The 18858-nt window shown below is 42.3% G+C and overlaps 2 protein-coding genes across 3 annotated transcripts in view; one reads left to right on the top strand and one right to left on the bottom strand.

The window, feature by feature from the left end:
• The window catches only part of akt3a (v-akt murine thymoma viral oncogene homolog 3a), a 51864-nt gene extending 34350 nt beyond the window's left edge, over window positions 1–17514 (top strand). The window contains exons 8-15 of one of the 2 annotated variants that reach the window (XR_005894859.1): window positions 699–767; window positions 2763–2885; window positions 3666–3794; window positions 9325–9539; window positions 10403–10490; window positions 11345–11447; window positions 12230–13954; window positions 14047–17514. Coding sequence is in view for 1 of the 2 variants with exons in the window: in XM_041049204.1 (XP_040905138.1) it covers window positions 699–767; window positions 2763–2885; window positions 3666–3794; window positions 9325–9539; window positions 10403–10490; window positions 11345–11447; window positions 12230–12315 (813 nt within the window). In the remaining variant the exon portion in view is untranslated. Of the gene's footprint in view, window positions 1–698; window positions 768–2762; window positions 2886–3665; window positions 3795–9324; window positions 9540–10402; window positions 10491–11344; window positions 11448–12229 lie in introns of both variants that reach the window. The other variant, XM_041049204.1, reaches the window with a different exon arrangement.
• A 48-nt stretch (window positions 17515–17562) lies between these two features.
• sdccag8 (SHH signaling and ciliogenesis regulator sdccag8) overlaps window positions 17563–18858 on the bottom strand; it is a 71337-nt gene continuing 70041 nt past the window's right edge. The window contains exons 17-18 of the mRNA XM_041049203.1: window positions 18268–18394; window positions 17563–17987 (exon numbers count right to left, since the gene is read on the bottom strand). Coding sequence (XP_040905137.1) covers window positions 17955–17987; window positions 18268–18394 — 160 coding nt within the window. The 3' untranslated portion in view covers window positions 17563–17954. The remainder of the gene's footprint in view (window positions 17988–18267; window positions 18395–18858) is intronic.

Here is an 18858-nt window from a genome sequence, read left to right as displayed (position 1 = left end):
CATCTGAGTTTACCCCGTCACACCTGCAGCCACAAAGAGACTCAGACCAACTGTTCTTTTGTCTAGCAGCTTTCTCTCTGCAAACAAACACACACATCTTCTTCACACACTCACATACTTGCTTTGAATAAGCAAATACAGACATAAACTGTTTGAAGCTATGAATGATCACGTTTTGCCGCTCCTGCTGTTTTAGCTAGAATGGGACCAGACTTCTCACTGTGTATGAAATTGTTCACTCTGTCACTTCGCTGTTCACTGTATAGGGAGTGCACAAAGAAAACGAGAACATAATGTGTTACTTGGCAATATCAAAAAACAATATTTGATGCTATTGAAGTCATCCCTCTGTGCGAGTGGTTATGTCTGTGCTGTTACAGAAATGAAAGTGAATGTTATTGTGTGAGTAAATGCATCATGGTAGTTAGTGCTTGATGAGTAAAAATCACTTGTACACTGCTTGAGCCCACTATATTCTGTAATACAATTACAGACACAGTAAATGGCGGGCTATGCCATGAATAAGACCTTTTCCAATGCAGACATAGTACTGATATTACCAGTGGAGGAAACCTATGTGGTATTGTGTTTTTGACACACACATGAATCAGTTTGGTGACATAAATTGTATGAAATTGTGTTTATGTGTTTGTATGAGTGCGCTCATTGCCTGTTTGTGTGTGTGGTTCTCATTTCAGTCACTGAAGTATTCATTCCAGACTAAAGACCGCCTCTGTTTCGTCATGGAGTATGTGAATGGAGGAGAGGTAAGACACACACACACACACTTTCATGTATGTGGTTACCCATCTCTGTGCTATTGGTTTAAACTGCCAGTTAAACCACAACTCCACCACACTAACTGACTGAGACATTTCACCTACTCTACCTTAAGCTCAAAGCTTTAAACTCAGATGACAGAAATCTGGCTATGGTTGCATATTTACAGTATTTAAAAAAAATGTATTTCTTGGCTCTTTTGTCTCATTTTTGATGAGTAAATATTTATCTAAACTAATAATTATATATCAGGGTTATTACAAGTGTATCACTTTCCAGTGCTGCAGATGCCAGTGTTAAACCGAACTAAAATAGACTGTATTCGAAGTGTAAATGAGTTGTTTTAAATATAATTTCGGTGTTCTCCGAAACATTCGACTGGGCTTATAAATATCTCTCACAGATGAATACACAATTTCTACACAGGGCAGTAGAGTATAATTGGAGTATGCAGCAAAGGAATGTTTAGACGTGCAAACACTAAGAAAGTGGCTAAAGTTTCACTGTTCGATTGCTTTCTAACGCAGTTAATTTGCCAACCAACTGGCCTCTCGCTTGCCTTCTTGTCTCTCCTGCTTGTGTCTATTTATGAACACACCTATGGGGCAGATATAGCCAGAATGACAGTCGGAGACGAAATGAGTTTGGATTCCCCCACTTTTCCATTTCTCAGATATTTAATCGGGCCGTTTTTGCAATCTTGGTTCATTCCCTCAGTGTAACTGTCACCTGCTCCCCTCCCAGTTAGTTAGGCAGTTCAGCCAGCGCCAGGCCTGAGCAAACACACACACGTACAGAAAACACCAGGAAACACACAAGTACTTAGACAAACACACAGAGCAAATTTTTACCTCAACGGATGAATTGTGACCACACATACCACACAAACATGGACACACACAACCCATTACAAACCTGCCACAGTCACAGCTGCCAGTACACTGATGAAGGCCCACCTGTCGTGTTACAGCCCCCCCCTTCCCCCAACACACACGGACACACACACACACGGACACCATTTGAGCAAGGTGGTCTGTGAGCATCACTCCAGCGGCCATATGCAAACCTCCCTGAACAATTAATGGGGAGATGTGTGCCCCCTGGCCTCATGGGTAATTTGTACGACTTGACTGGTGCGGCGCAGCAGGCTGGTGTAATTTTGGTGCCACATGTGTTGCAGTGTGACAGTGACAACTTGACAACTGATGGCTGGGGAGAGAAGGAAATGAAGGAAGTGTTAGGTGAGCAACAAAAAAGCAAGACAGAGGAGAAGCGGGAGGTCACATCACCTGGGGGAGGAAAAAAAAACGAGTTGTGGACTCTTTAAAGAAGGAAAATTAGGTTCTTGCCAAAAACAGAGGGTTGGATGTTAGAATGGAGTAAATGAAGACGGAGGCTCAAGGGGCAAGGCCAGTTAGGCCACTAATGAGTGCTGCACTGGAGGCAGTTGGGATGGGAGGTGGGGTGGGGTGGGGTGGGGTTGTTGGCGGCAGCGGCGGTCGGCCTCTCTTTAACTAGACTGGTGTATTGATTAAACCCTTGATTTGGCCCCCGTCGCCGAACTCCACGCCAGCACCGTGCCAACCTAGCCCAAAGGGTAACATGGAAGAGGTATGTGAGTGTGTGTGTGTGTGTGTGTGTGTGTGTGTGTGTGTGTGCGTGTGTGTGTGTGTGTGGTGAGGGGGGCTGCTAGATGAGGCGCCAGCTGCCGAGTGCCTCCACCCGCCCTCCTCTGAGACGCCCCAGCCCCCCACCCCCACCCAAGCCGTCTCCACATGCACCCCTCACACACGCACACCCCGCTCACCCTCCCCTCCACTATCTATCATCTCAATATGGTGCGGGCAGCCAGTTTGTGTTGTGCTAATTTCCTCCAATAAATCAGTAATTATTGCTGTGCCGTCCCTGCTGTCTCTCCCCCCTCTCTCTCTCCTTCTCCGTCTCTCTCTCTCTCCCTCTCTTCCTCACTCCTTCTCCCGCAGCTGTTTTTCCATTTGTCCAGAGAGCGGGTGTTCTCGGAGGAGCGCACGCGCTTCTACGGCGCTGAGATCGTCTCAGCTCTCGACTACCTGCATTCAGCCAAGATTGTGTACCGGGACCTCAAGGTAAACAGAAACAGAGAAGGGAGGCTGGTTAGGGGGCATGAATGAGAGTGATCAGATATTTGAGGGAAAACTTTTTTTTTAAAGCCCCCCCATCTCTTATGTTTCCACAGTTTCTTCTTTTCATCCAGGAGGAGACGAGTGGCTCAGGATGTGTAGTAATTAAAGAGAGGGACAGGGACAAGCTCACACACACATAAAGCAGTAAAGAAGTGCGGGAGGCAGAGGCAGTGAGGGAGGGAGGGAAGGTGGGGGTGCTGATGCCACAGAGGTAGAGAAGGTAGATGGCTCTGTCTGAGCGTCTGCCTGGCAGCCTTGGCCCCAGCCCTACTCACAGCAGCCAAGAAAACAGAAAGGAGAAAAAGCTGACAGAGAGCGAGAAAAACACTTCAGCCATTAAAATTAAAAGGTTGAGTGGCTCCACTACACGCCTGAAGTTTATTTCCCTCCTCTGCTTGGAGTTTGTGTGTCTTGGTGTGTGTATTGCCACTGTGTGGGTAATACAATATGGTTTTCTTACCTACCTTCTTACCTACCTACCTACATAAAAAAGTATTTTAGTCATTTAACAAAGCAGTTAAGTGTGAGTGTTGATTCTCAGTCACAAATGATGAGAATTAAATATTTTTCAAAGACAAAAACTAAACGATGAATTCAAGCCAGCTACTAATAAATGCATTGTCAGGATTTTTTCTTCCATTTTCACTGATTTTTGAGATACTGATGGGGGGAAGTTGCATTGTGGGATTTTTGTAAATTCTGTGTATTTTGTTTTCCTTTCAGTTGGAAAACCTGATGCTGGATAAAGATGGCCACATCAAGATTACGGATTTTGGCCTCTGCAAGGAGGGCATCACAGATGCTGCTACCATGAAGACCTTCTGTGGCACTCCAGAGTACCTTGCACCTGAGGTAAAACTTTTGTTTTTTTTCTAATCTGTAATCTTTCTTATTTCTTTCTTTCTTTCTTTCTTTCTTTCTTTCTTTCTTTTTTTTTTTTTTTTTTTTTTTTTTTTTTGCTCCTACTTTGAACCTCTCCACCATCATTCATTTTTGGTTCTTTATCTTCATGAAGATGTTTCTTCCATGACTCTGAATAATTTATTTTATTAAGTCTCCCTTTTCCTTCTTGCTTGGGTCCCTAACATAACAACCACTCCAAACTAAGATATGAAGTATAACACAATGTCTTGACAATCCCATGTAAAAAACAAGTCAGTAGTAAAGGACAGAAACTCTCTTTCTCTTTCCATTTAGCACTAAATTCAAGCATCAGATCAAAAGTCACATTTTTCAGAATCATTTCACATTACTGTCACTGACAACCTCACTATAAATTTGTACAGTATGGTAGTTCCATTTATCACATACAGGTACATCATATACTTCCAGGTTAAGCAAGTTATGTAACATTACTCCATCACCTGCTTACCCAGGTCAAACTAAATATTTGTCAAAAATAAAATGAGATTACAAATCAGCATCAAGCTTATATTCATATCTTGCATGATATGATATTCTGCTCTACTGAAGGTGTATCTTAGACATGTTTGATTAATTTAGAGTGTTTTTGCACAGAGACTGATTATGGTTGTAAGACTGAGGCTTTGTAGTAAATAAAAGCATCTGTGGCATCCACGGGTAGCCTGTCCATTAGGCAGCGTTTCTGCACTGCTCAGGGTTCCACCAGGACGGCCCCCGTGAACTGTGGGACTCATGTTGCCCATTGCACAGCACCTGTTCATCGAACATTTAAAGTTTAACTATCAGAATTATTACTGATCTTTGATAAATACACATAGTATGGGTAGTTTCATGAAGGATCTGCAGAAGCCACACACAGAATACACAAAAAAACACAGTACCTTTGAATTATGAAGTGATGATCCAGGTACTCTCTCGCAGCCCCATATCCCATAATACCCTGTGTTTTGTAAGGATGTTTGAAACCTACTTATGGTGGAAATTATGTATGTACATTTTCATTTGCAGATTTCACAGGCGAACCGTTTCCATAATATCAGGGTGAACTGTAAATATGCAGTTTATGCGTGTGAATGAGGGTGTTGGTTGAATTGGAAGAGGGCACAGCGCAGCACACACACACACACTCCACTACATTCTTGTAATAATTTTTTGCAGCCATCCACCGTCCAGCCATCAGCGCTGCTTCACTCGAAGGCCAGTAGATCAACTGGCGGGAGCGTTGCAGGACTGTGGGTGGTGGAGACAGAGCGATGGAGATGTGGAGATGAAAGCAGAAGGGGAGAGGCATAGTGTATATCCCACTTGAAAAAGTATGGAGGACAATTTGGCGCAGCATTTTGTGCTTTTTTTTTTTTTTTTTTTTTTTTTTTTAGAGGCCCTTCCTTTGCGTGCCAAAAGCTGATTGGAGGCTGTTGGTTATTTTTCACAGGATGTGCGTCTGTGTGCGTTTATGTGTGTGTGCGCGTGTGTGCTGTGTGTGTGATTGCAGTAGAAAGTGCGGGCTAAAGCGAGGCAGATGGCGGCAGATGGGCGAGGTTGGAGGAAGGTGCTCGGAAAAAACCTGGAAATCTACACCGCCGCCACTCGCCCGCCCGCTCGCTCTGCTCGCCCGCCCGCGTGTAAAAATAACACAGTTTGCTCGGAGCCAAGTTACAGAGATGCAAAGTAGCCGGGATTAAAAAGAGAAAGGGGGAGGTGGGGGTTGAAGACAGAGGAAGATGAGAAGGGAGAGAAAATATTTCAGGGTTACAGGAGTGAAATTCAGACAGTTCTTGTGTTTGCCGTCAGTGAAAAGGGCAGATGAGAAGTGTATAAAAAGGGTTTGTGTCTGTTATGTGCCTGAAGGAAGTCATACACATACTTCAGCAGCATAGCAACGTAAAGTGAATGATTGTTCAGCCAAACTTGTAAAGCATTAGATTGAAGTGCTATTGTTAGTTTCAAGGATAGTCAAAAAAAAAAGATTAATGTGAGATTAATGAACAATAAGCAGTATAAGGTCCTTGTAAAGGGATGGAACAGGATCAGAGAAAACACATGGGGAGTTTTTTTTTCTCTGTTTTCTCATATTTTTTGTGCTTGACACATTTCCTTGTGGCTATGTTTTTTGTTGAAAGTGTTGAAGCTTTTTTTCCATGTATTTGTATGTGTTTGTTTTTGTTTGGTTTGAATGTCATATATGTTGGTCATTGTGATTTTTTAAATTGTAACTGTAAATGTTTCATAAACATAGCTGCATATTCAGTCATTAGTGAAACACTGCAAGATTTCAGTGTAAACCAATTTCCAAATGTTGACACTTTGGAAATAGAAGGGTCTGTGTTTGACACCAACAATATGTGAGTGTATGTTCACTGTGAGGTGTGTGTGTGTTTGTGTTCCCTGCTGGGTATCTGGGCTGGTACAGCTACAGGCTGTGTGTGCCCATCCCGTCCCATCTAGTCCTGTCCAGGCTGCCAAAGCTCTTGTCCCGTGAACAGCTTCTAGCTGCCACATGGCTGTCCCAACAGGGACCAGGACAGGACAAGACCTTCTCCCTCGGGGCAGCTTCTTTAACCAGGCCTCTTCTCTTGTTTTCTTTTCTCTTCTCCTTTCTTCTCTTCTCTTCTCCTCCCGCTGATTTATCTCATTTGTTGCTTCTTCTGTCTTGTCCTATTTATGTGCCCTGTCTTTTCCTAAAATATACACACATAACCACACATTCTGTACACACACACACACACACTCCCATGCCTCCATGCCTCCATGCCTAGGGCTGTGGGGCAGCATTCTGGCTCTGTGTGGATTAATCTGCTCCCTGCCTGCAACCGAGCTGCCACCACTTTCTTTGGTCCCAGGACACACACACGCACTGACACACACACACACACACACACACACACTGACACACACACACACACACACATATACATACCCAACTGGACAGCTTGCATTTGTATACATTTCTATACTTTTATTGTACAAAGACTCAGCACACAGCGCACACAGCCCTGTAGATCAGCATCGAAAACAGCCATGCAAGCCGCTCTGAATTTCATAAACTGTGCATGTGTGTGTTTGTGTGTGTCCCTGCTCAAGCTGCAGGGACTGAAACAACACCAAACATCTCCTAGTTTGCCTCACTCTCAAAACTTTATGAATTTGATGAGAACGGATAAATATTCCATCTGCTGTGTGTGTGTGTGTGTGTGTCTGACAGTCTCCCAGCAGTCTAAGCCAGTGTTATCCCTCCAGCCGTACCAATCAATAGTATATCTGGAGCTGGCGGCGCGCTTCGTTCCCCCAGCTCTTCTCTGCAGCTGCCAACAGGGTGACCAGCTTAATGCACACACACACAAACACACACACACACACACACACTCACACATTCACACATAAAATAGCATTCGCAACTCTCTTATTCACTTCCACGCACATGTTGACTTGCACACACTGCAGCAGCCGCCTGCATCATTAGCAGTTTAGTGTCGAGTGTATGAGCTCAGTCAGTTAATGATCAGCTTTCTGTGGTATTGAGCTGCTGTGGAAACCCACAGGCAGCTGTTTGGTGTTTTCTCTCACCTGGTCTCAGTGCACAGTGACATTTAACATGACTCACAGTTGGGGTTGTACAGTCTGACACTTATTAGGAGAAACGCCCAGTAAAATGTTAGGAGAATAAGACTTTTCTGTGTGTTTTTACAACCCTTCAGTATATTGTGGTGATAGTAACTTACAGTAACTCTGTGGCCTTGAAGATGCAGGATTCCTGGTCTGCAGTGTCAGATCATTGAATACGTATCAGTGACTGAAGGGAGAATATTTTGGCTCCTGAGCTGCGTGTGTCCACCTTTTGTTAAAGTGCCCATGAAGCAATTATTAACAGTCTGTTTGCTGATGATATGATTTTCAATATATCAGACTGATTTATCAGAAGTACTGTCATAAAGATGAATTTTGAAATATTATGAATATTCACCACTATAAATCTGGCAGTTTTCACCACAAATATGAAGTGTTATAAACTTAAACCAACACCTTCTTATCCTCCTCCCGCATACACCAATTTCATTGTGCGCTGCATTTGAGTGTTTTTGTGTTTTGCTTAGTTTCGTGGTTACGTATTTTTACAGTCACTCTGCAGTGTGGATAAACAAGTCTCTGTTCTAGTCAAGCTAAGCTATCTGTGTATTTATGATACCTGTGCTATCTGCATCTGTCACACATCTTGCTACTGCTAATGACAGATTAGTTCTGTGTGCAGTATATTGTTAAGTTGTTCAATATTGTGACACTTGCTGTATAGTTTTGTCGTGTGATGTTATCATAGTCGTGTCTAAAACATGTTTTGTGTGATGATGTTTGTGCATGTTTGCATTCATGTGTTGGTGTCAATTGGCGTGTGCACACATCCACCCTGCCTGGTCCATTATTAACAGTGAGTGAGATGTTATTATTATTGGCGAGATGTACAGCATATGCTGTTCTGGCTGCTCTCCAGCCCTGCCTGTCTGTCCGTCAGTCTTGTACACACACACACACATACACACACACACACACACACTCACACACATAAAATACAAGTATGCATGCACACATGTACACTCATAATAAGCTTATTATGTTAATGAGGGCCTCAGCAGCACCTGAAATACCTTAGTTTCTGTCTCTTCCTTCCTTCCTCATCTTTCTCACTCTTCCAGAGGTGAACGAACGGGCACATGAGAGGATGAAAGAGAAGGGAAGCGAGGGAAGACATGATTAGAGGACGGAAAAGGCAGGATAAGACGGGATTGGGAGGACAGCGGGAGGAGAGCAGTCAGGGAATTGCAGTAGTAGAGCAGCCCAGACACAAGACTTTGATATGGGAATGGCTTCTTTCACAGGACCCTTTTCTCCACACAAGCACACACACACACACACTGAACAACAGCTCACAGTACAGTACCTGTGCAAGCCAGCGTAGAGGTTGGACTGGCCCTGACCTGTGTTGCTGGCTGTTCCTGCCTTTTCCATCCAGGGACGTTACTGTCTGTCTATGCCAGAAGAGCGTCAGTGTGCCAGGGAGAGCTGGCAGGGACCAGGGGGGCATCTGGTGGGCCGCGCCAACACACTGACTCCCTTACTGTAACATGGGCCTCTGAAGACCTGCCATCCCATGATGTTTGCCTCTGTATGTGTGTGTCTGTGTGTTGAGAAAAGGGGGGCTACTGTCTACACCTCAGCCCTTGTTATCTGTGCAGCCGCTTCTGTTCATTTCAGACAACTTTTACTGTTTCTTTTTATTTATCCCTTGAGCAAAATGGCATATTGACTCTGCTTTGGTGTCTTTCCTTGCTCATCTGTCTGTTCACCGAATACCTTGGGCAGTCTGTATTGTCCAATAAAAGTAAAATAAAAGCAGATGTCCAATAAAACAAATGGTCCCTTTTATAAAAGCAGAACTTGTGTATCTGTGTTTCTGTACTTTCCTCAGGTCCTGGAGGACAACGACTATGGTCGGGCGGTGGACTGGTGGGGTTTGGGTGTAGTGACGTACGAGATGATGTGCGGCCGACTGCCGTTCTACAACCAGGACCACGAGAAGCTGTTTGAGCTCATCCTCATGGAGGACATCAAGTTCCCGCGCACCCTGTCAGCCGACGCCAAGTCCCTGCTGTCCGGTCTTCTCATCAAAGACCCCAACAAACGGTGTGTGTCCAGATTTAATCTACATAGCTATGTGTGTGAAAATGCAGAGATGTGAACAGATGCACTACATGGACAAAAAATGAAGAGGGAAGAGTTTTGCATGTGAATTTTTTTTTTTGACCCGTACATTTAAAATCTTCTCTTTGTAGCTAAATTTTGGACGAAGAGAGGGTTGCTAAATGTCCTCAGAAAAAAAAAATTCTGCATACCTGATAGAAATGTAAAATTCTTACATCCTGTCTCACTTTCTGCTGATATATTTATTTACGACATTTTTGGTCAACACGACCTTGATCAGGGATATGAATAAACATTACAACATCTTTATGCACTGTACAAAATTTTAAGGCACTAAAAGTAAAGCGAGGAGGTTTTCAAAAATAATGTCATGAATATTTTTCATTCATCAGTAAACTTCATTCAAAGTGTAGTAAATGAAAAAAACTAAATCAGTATTTGCTGTGACCATCCTTTGCCTTAAAAAAAAAAGCACCAGTTCTCCTCAGTGAGCTTGTGCACAGATTTTTAAGATACTTTGCAGGTAGGTTGTTCCAAACATCTTGGAGAACTTGTCACAGTTCTTCTGTAGATTTAGGCTGTCTCAGTGTGTTCTGTCTCTTCATGTAATCCCAGACTGACTGTGATGTTTAGACCAGGGCTCTGTGGGGGCCTCTGACTGGATATTTACCCAGAATCTGTGTGTATACCAATAATAAGCGAGACCAAGTTGTTATTCTAAAGAAAGTAATAAATATGTCTCTGTCACCTCTGATACCTTTTATCAGTTTGATTACTTTCTGTTCTTGTAGGTTCAAACTAAATGTCCTCTCCTCTGTCCTCTTCTGTCCTCTCCTCTCTCCTAGGCTTGGTGGAGGACCAGATGATGCTAAAGAAATAATGAGACACAGTTTCTTCTCTGGCATTGACTGGCAGGATGTTTATGATAAAAAGGTATTGACGCACACGATGTGCGGCAGGCAGCCGTATAAAGTTCAGGACATTATGGAGAGGTGTGACCTTGTACCCTGGAGCCCTGTCTGTGTGTTTGCTCATGTAACACCACTGAGTGTGAGTCAGGTTGTGTGTGGCAGCGCCTATAGCATGTTAGACAGGTGCTGAGCTTCCTCCCTTCACTTTGGTCTGTTCTCATGTCTCTGGGTTACTCTATCACCTCTCCTGTTCTTTAAGTCCTCCTCTCCTCTCTTCACCCTCCTTTCCTGTTGTCTCATCTATCCTCCTTTCTTTCTTTCTTTCTTTCTTTCTTTCTTTCTTTCCATGCCCCCTTTTCTCCTCTCCTCCCTCACCCTGCCTTTCCTTTTCTTTCCTCCTGTCTCCTCCCTTCTTTCCTTATTTTCCCTGTCATTTCCTTATCCTTTTCTTCCCTCTTCTTTCCTCTCCTCTCCACCTTGTGGTAAAACAATACAAAGATTAAAATGGACTGTATATTACACACAGAAATCTGACAGTGTGTTATCATGATAGACTGGAAGCATGTCAGTGCAGTGCAAGTTTTCAGACCCCTTCACATTTTGTTGTGTTGCAGCTTTATGCTAAAATCATCAAACTTTATTACAGAAAGTGATCTCTTTGGACAAGACATTGCAGTTTTGTCATTTAGTCTGCTGATGGGGAAAAAAAACAGATCTGCTGCTTCTGTGCCTTTTTTCTGATCAGCTGCAGGAAATTTTGTGACGTCCAGAGTTTGGTTTCCTTCAAGCAGCTGCTCTGTATTTTGAAACAGTGGTAGCCAGTGTTACTGTACTCTGATCTTTTCTCTTTGTGTCCTCCTCACCTCTCCGTCCCAGCTGGTCCCTCCCTTCAAGCCACAGGTGACGTCAGAGACAGACACCAGATACTTTGACGAGGAGTTCACAGCCCAGACCATCACAATCACTCCACCAGAGAAATGTGAGTCTCTTCTGTCTCTGCCTGTCTCACTTCCTCACACATGTACACACAAACATATGCCCACATTACAAATTGACAAGATCTCACTTTCATGTTTTATATAGCTGCAAATATTCTCTGTGAAGAGAGAAATGTAGAAATAAGCAGACTGACAGAAAAGTTCATTCTCTGGTTTGCACTGTGCATGAGTTAAATATTACATGTAACAGTTAAAATAGCTCACATCCTTACATCCTGCCAAAAAAAATATATGTGCTGTATATGTTTGAGCTGATATACTTGGAATAATGTTCTGCAGCTCAGTTTTAATCGACTTATCATTGCTTACTCTCTTTCTTCAGGTGAGACATTTCCACTTAAATTAACTGCAGGAACAAACACTCAGAAGTGCTGTTGTCTGTTTGTTCAGGTGTCTCTGTAGTAGTCCTTGGCCCACATGCAGCTCCTCACAGCGTTTTGAGATAAAGATACCGATTTCAAAATGTTCGGCACTGAATTATGCATGAGTGGAACCGATGTGTTTCTCTGCGCTAATGTGAGGTTCCACTTGTTTTGTAGGTCGCACATCAGTTAGTTAGCAGGAGATTGACACATCAAAGTCACACTCGTTAATTGAATTGTGTTCTGTTTAAATCTGCAGTACAATACAAACAGTGCTTTGTAATGTTGAGAGATCATAAAATCAATTTCCTGTTTGATTTAATGTTAAACTGAATATTAAATGAAAACTAAATTTTTACGGTGAATAATCAAGTCATTAATCGCCTCTTTCCTTTTCTTAGTTGACGAGGACGGGATGGACTGTCTGGACAACGAGAGAAGACCGCATTTCCCACAGTTCTCCTACTCGGCCAGTGGGCGGGAATGAACGGTCCATCACGGTGACACCATCACAGCTGGTCTCTGAGGTCATCAGTGTGGGACAAAAAGACCCACAGCTTTGGACAGACCCAGAACAACAGTGACTTGAAGGATTTTACCTTCCTCCTCTTCCTCCTCCTCCTCTCTTTTTCACCTCTCCAGTGTGCTTCTCTATTTATTTATTTATTTTTGTGAATCCCTTTTTAGAAAGAACTTCAAGGCAAAATTACCCTCTAATCCTGCACTGCATCCCCAGGTGATCCAAGCTGTGATGTGATCAGTTACTGTGTAATGTCCCTTTAATGACAGGAGCATCACCGGTGGCCTGCTGTGCTTTGACATGTGTCGGTCCTGCCAAACTCCAAAAACAAATACTTCTGACCAAGTTAGACAACAGCTGATGCATTTTTCTGGCTTCTTATCTGTACAAGGGAGACAGTGTTTTAAGTCATTCAAACCCAAACTGCCGTTACCGGTTGTATCTCAGGCTTTTCGCAAACAGATACTCAGACTCAGCGAGACACTCGCGTCTGATTTCAGATCCTCACATAAATAATTCTGGGATTGATTGAAGCTGCCTGGCATTGAGGAAACAGTCGTCATCAGTGAGCAGAATCCTACACACCTCATGTTGTCGAGCAGGATTTGACTCAGGTTTTGCTCAGTGCAATTCATTATTACTGTTGCTGCTATTTCAACTACTACCACAACTACTGCAGGTGCAATACCGGTCAAAGGTTTTAGTACACCCCCATTTTTCCAGTTTTTATTGAGGTTATAGCAATTCAAGTCCAGTGAATGACCTTAAAAGGTACAAATGTAAAGTACATTTCATAGAAAACAGTGATTAAGAATTGGCTAACTTACATCCTGCCTGCAGAAATGGAAGAAATTGAAGCTGGGTAACAAAGGAATACAGACTGGTTGGTCAGGACTTCATCCTACTGCCAGATAATGGCTCAAAACATAAAAGAACCAGGCCAGGACATCTCATTTCTATTGCAGATGAAAACCTATGTTTGGCTGCTGAACAAGTCAAAAAAAACACTGAGACCTTACACTAAGTAAATTTCAGTAACAACAGGATAACTGGAGTTGTTGTAAAACTTTTGACCAGTAGCGTACCTCTGCTCCTTCTACTATTCTATGAAAACCCGGTGCTACACTAGCTTAATGCTGCAGGTCATTATACAGGCGCCAGCAACACATCAACCACCTGTATTAACGTCTATGCTTGTACAGCTGCAGAGCAGGTGTTGTTATTACTCCTAATGTACAGCTACACATAAACTCTGTAGATTAAGATGATGATAGGATGTCATGTTTGTGAGTGTGACAGTGCGTGTGTGTGTGAGTGTGTGTGTGTGCAAGGTACTATTATAGGTTTGTGTTTAAGGTCACACCTCAAAGCACAGCAGTTCAGAAGGCTGGAGCTCCCAAACCGTGAGCTTTACTCCATTACCCACAATGCAGTGCAAGGTGGTTAAAATGTCGTTCGCCGCAGAGGTGAAAAATGAGAGGAAAATGGCTGGTTTGAATGTCTCCCTCCCCACCCCCCTAAAAAAAGTATTTATTTTATTCTCAACTGCAAGTCCCCACTGAGTTTCAGTCTCCTCTGTCACAAAAGGGAAAACAAAACCGAAACGGTACTTTGCGTCAATGATGGAAAGCTTTACTGTGACATATTGTTATCATGGCTTTGGGAACCACACGGCTGTACCTCTCTGTCTTTGTGCAGGAAAGGGAAACTGCAGCAGGAACAGATTCACCACAGAGTGACAAGAGAAGTCCAGGATGGCAGGTTGGGGCATTGTGATGAGAAGAGAGAGAGTGTGCAGGTGAAAAGCTCCAAGAATGATACGATATGAAATATTTATAATGTGATAATTTATGACGTATTGATGAGGTAACAGCTAATCTCCTGTCAGTTTCTGAGGAGGTATGCATCAACAGTTATGGGTTTACACCAACCACAGCAATGGCTATAATATATATATGTTCTATTTATTGTTCTACTCATCGGTTTTATATTTAACTTTTTCTATTGTTATTACATTATTCTAGGAAAAAAATATTGTTATTTCTTAGGGCTGAGAGGAAAAAAAAGGCACCTCAAGAAACAAAAATGGCTGAAGAATGTAGGAGGGAAAGCAGATAGCCTTCCTGCTCCATTGTTTATTTAATGATGTTTTTGTGTTGTTTTGTGACCAAAATGTGACAGGACACATTAAGGACAGATGAAAGTTTACAGTGAGCTTTATGAAGATTTTTTTTAAAAATGGAAAAGGAAAGTAATTTATTTTTTCTAATCACCTTTTCCTCTCCAACTTTATCCAAATCATCCCACAGGTTAGATATTTACTATAAAAGCTCATCTCACCTGATTGGATATTGACACAAATGTCCCCCACATTTAATCTTACCACAGGTGTGTTTTGGTGAGGGCTGAAGCAGTGTTCAGAGAGAAAGACGAAGTGAGCAGAAAGAAAACAAGATGTCTGAATGTAAAGCATTAAGAGCGGGAAAAGGTTTAATAATAAACTGTAAGTGTTTTGAGATAGACTAGAGAAGGAAGTGGAATGAGAATGTTTGGGTATGAGATGTGAGTTTGTAAGTTCAGTCTGTGTTTCTGTCAGTTCCTTGTTAGATGAGACCCTCATCTGTCTTTAACATGTCCTGTCATTTCTCTGGTCTGGACTCTGTTTTGTTTGCGGTTGTTCTGTCGTCACGTCTTCCAGTCTGACCAACAAGATTTAACATCCCCTCACTTTCTCTGTCTTCAAACGCCGGGTAAGCCTTATGGTTTAGCTCAGAATAAGTCAAAAACGTTGATATCCAGCACTTCAGAGTCAAACAAAAAAAAAATCATCAGATGTGAGGAAATATATTTTTAAAAATTTGAAATCTCAGAAACATCATGTGGAAGACCATCAATACCTGGATGACATGGTTTAAAAAGGAGAGCACCAGTGGATGTGCTCTTATCAGGCATAGAAAACTGTATTCCAATATATTTATTTGAATGTTTTTATTATTATCATTGATGGATAACTTGAATTTCTTTTCTATTTAATTTATTTGATGTCATTTTGTTTAGCGGTAAGGGGGTGTAGTTGTGTTTCACTGCAGTTTAAGTCTTCAGAGACTTTGTTCTTAAATAAATGCCTCCTTTTTTTTTCTTTACAGATATCTCTTATAAGACACATTACCTGTTTTTTCCGCTGCTCTTAAGTCCGTATGCTTTACTCTTGCACATCCATTAAATTGCTATTAGCTAGCAAAGGCGCTTTATGGCAGAAAATATAAAAGGATGGCGCTGGCCTGCATGCTGTAGTCCTCCTCTGTCCGCTACTACTAGTCCTGAGTCAAAGTGGCACTCAGAACTCTTATGAAAAATACTTCTCTGTGATCGATTGAGCCTGTCTGGCACAGCTGAAGCAGCCTAATAGTTCAAAATCAGTACAAATCCCACCCAGCTGGCAGCCTCGACAGGCTCGAGCAAACGCTCCCAAGTATTTGGAAGGATTTCAGCTTTGATTTGACCCAGGTCCGCAAGCAACTGAGGAGTTCTAGCTGTATGTGCACGCTTAACGCCAAAATCATTAGACACCAGAGTTCATAAAATACTGCTTTGTAGCTTTGGCCACAGCACTTTCACATCCATCACTTTTTATATGATTCAGAGGAATCTGATTCAGCTCTGCTTTAAAAGGAAGATTTTTAGCTTCTTTTTTTAAAAAATGTTTTTAAGAAAATGAGGATTTTTAAAGCACATCTCCCCACCACATACAACCGATAGCTTTGATGTTGCTCGGATGCCTAGAGTTGGCAAGACCTGGGTGATTGTGTCCCACATGCCAGAGATGAGTCAGTGCTGTCCCTGCAGAGTGGGCTGTGAATGAGGCTCAGGGGGAATTGTCAGGAAGTTGGTCAGTGTTTATACAGTAAAATGTTTCGAAAAATCCAGTGAGCAGTCACCGCAGCTCAACTGATGCCACTGACTCCTTACTCTCTTGCATTTGGAAAAGTTTTGCCTCTATTGATCCTCCAACTCTCCTCATTCAGTCCTCCACAGATTCAAGTTCATTTAGTGGCAGCAACAATGGCAGAGGCTGATTCCAAGGTCAGAGACCAAAAAAAGAAAAGAAAAAGTGGAGATGGTGGAGCTTAGTAATCCTCTTCATCGATGTGGGTGTTCCCTTAAAGACTATGAACCCAGTGTGGGCACGTGTCAGTAATTTAACTTTGTCTCAGTTGTTATCACCAAACAGAGGTTCTTAAACTGGATGCAGAAATTCAGTTTCAGCTTCCTCACAGCTTTACTGGTGCCCTCGACTGGTGTGAATCAACATCGATATCTGACGCTGTGCTGACAGCGTTCACTCTTAAAGCTGCTGCTGTTTGTACTGTACATCTATCACACAACAGATCTGACTCCAAGAGTATTTGAATAATATGTAAAATCCTTTCAAAGACCTTAGCTGCTCTGTATTGATCTCGTCCGTTGTTAATGAACCAACGGCGTCAGCCAAAAATCACAAACTGCGCTCCGCCTGGCGTTTAATGCAGATAATAAGTAAACGGCTCAAGTGTTTGGAAGGATTTCTGAAAGTATTTGACCTCATGTCTGCGACAAAATCCCTCCCCTCTCTTCTCTCTCTGGTACTAGTCTACTATCATCATGGTTATTAACATGAACAAGCATGAGATGCATTTATTTATAAACAGCAAACAAAAAACGGCAAACGTACAAATATTACAAAGTGTAACGGTTTTAATTTCATGTCCATGTCCATCTACTGTAGCTTTACAGTTGTGTGAGACATTTCTGGACAGCTTCCAGCTGTTCGCAGAGCGGGCCATGTTTCCCCCCGAAGCACTGTAATACCGAAGTCAGCCCTGCTCTATGACAAGTCAGTGGAGCAGAGATGATGTTGACTCTGAGACAGTGTTGGGAAACTCAGCAGATCCAGAAAGATTCACAGAAAAGCAGATCAAACAGCCTTTTTCTGTCCCTCATGCTGTCAGGATGCAGTGCTGCTGGCCAGTGAGGCCGCGAGGATGTGAAAACAACAAATTACCATCAACATGAAGCTGTTTTTTACACTGTACATCCTTAGTATTTTTACACATAAAATGTATATGATAGGGATGCACATTATTTTCCTTCTTACAGACAGCTTCAATAAAGCACTATGTCAATCTGCACCGATGATGTCGACTGCTTTGTTTGCTTTGTATATTTATCACCCTCTGAACTTTCAGCTCAGTTAAAATGAAAATAGAAATATAAAAAATTCTAAAAGTTCATATTAAAGTAATAATTTAGGCCGTTCCAAAAACATCTTAGTGCGCCAGTAATTTTATTTATTACATTTGTAAAAAATGTTTAGAACATTTTTTTTTTGTAATACTAAACACAGTCCTAGTATCTCTAACCACTCAATACATCACAGTAACAGTCCATTGCCAAATGTAAAATATAAAATGGAACTGTTTTTTCTGTTCTGATAAAAAAAAAAGTAAAAATGAAAAAAAGCCTCCATAAAAACAAAAAACGAAACATAAACAACGGTTTGTGTTCCGTTTGACAGGAGGTTACTGTCAGTGAACAGAGCAGTGGTGATGAGGAGGAGGAGGGAGAAATCAGGACAGACTCACTCGTCTGGTGTTGGGCAGCTAGAAAGACAAAAACAAGCAGTGCATCAGTAAAACTGATATCTGGATCTGTAACACACGCAACCTCTGATAATGAATCACGACAAATTATAGAAAACATGTTTTTCAGCAAATCCAGAACCAGACAGAATCATTAGTCACGAAGGGAGAAACGTCTTCTTTCTGATTTAGGTTTAGTAAATTGATAACTATAAAGTGCTCCTGCAGGGAGAGGATAGCATCATGAAGTCATTTAGTAACAGCACAGTGACTCACACACTCCTCTTGTTTGAGTGTGTACCTCTATGCGTAGGCTCTGCATCTCCTCGGTGAGTGTGTTTCTCTCCTGCATCAGCTGGTTCTGTTTGGCCAGCAGCTCACACACCTGCTGGGCGCTGCTCTGACAGTGACGGTCCAACTGCTGCAGCCTGAAACACACACACACTATTGACTTAAACTGTGGGAGAAGAACGACCAAAAAAACCCCCAAATGTTGTAAATATTGAAAGAGCTTTTAATATCACTGAACTTTGTGTTGATCAAATAATCAACGCCGTCTACATGAACGTGACAGCAGTGTGTTTTATACTGTGGGTGCAGACGTGCAGAAGGAGGTGAAGCAGGAGCTGAGAAACAGAGTTGATCTGATTCACTGAATCCGTAACAGACAATACAAACCCTAATGGCCAGATGTGACTGATCCGCCTACTGTTCTTTAGTGACCGTTAGACAACACAGGTACAAACAGGTAACAAAAAGACTCAAAGAACATCTAAAATATGGCACATTTTCCTCCTCTTCTGTAGAGCTGTGTTGATAAAATTGATTCTCCTATTCTGAATTGATTCTCATTTTATTTTCTAAAGATTGATCGCAGCCAGTGCAGCCATGC

The sequence above is a fragment of the Toxotes jaculatrix genome, chromosome 11 (assembly GCF_017976425.1).
Source record: "Toxotes jaculatrix isolate fToxJac2 chromosome 11, fToxJac2.pri, whole genome shotgun sequence".
NCBI classification, from domain to species: Eukaryota; Metazoa; Chordata; class Actinopteri; family Toxotidae; genus Toxotes; species Toxotes jaculatrix.
This window is presented reverse-complemented; position numbering and strand designations above follow the sequence as displayed.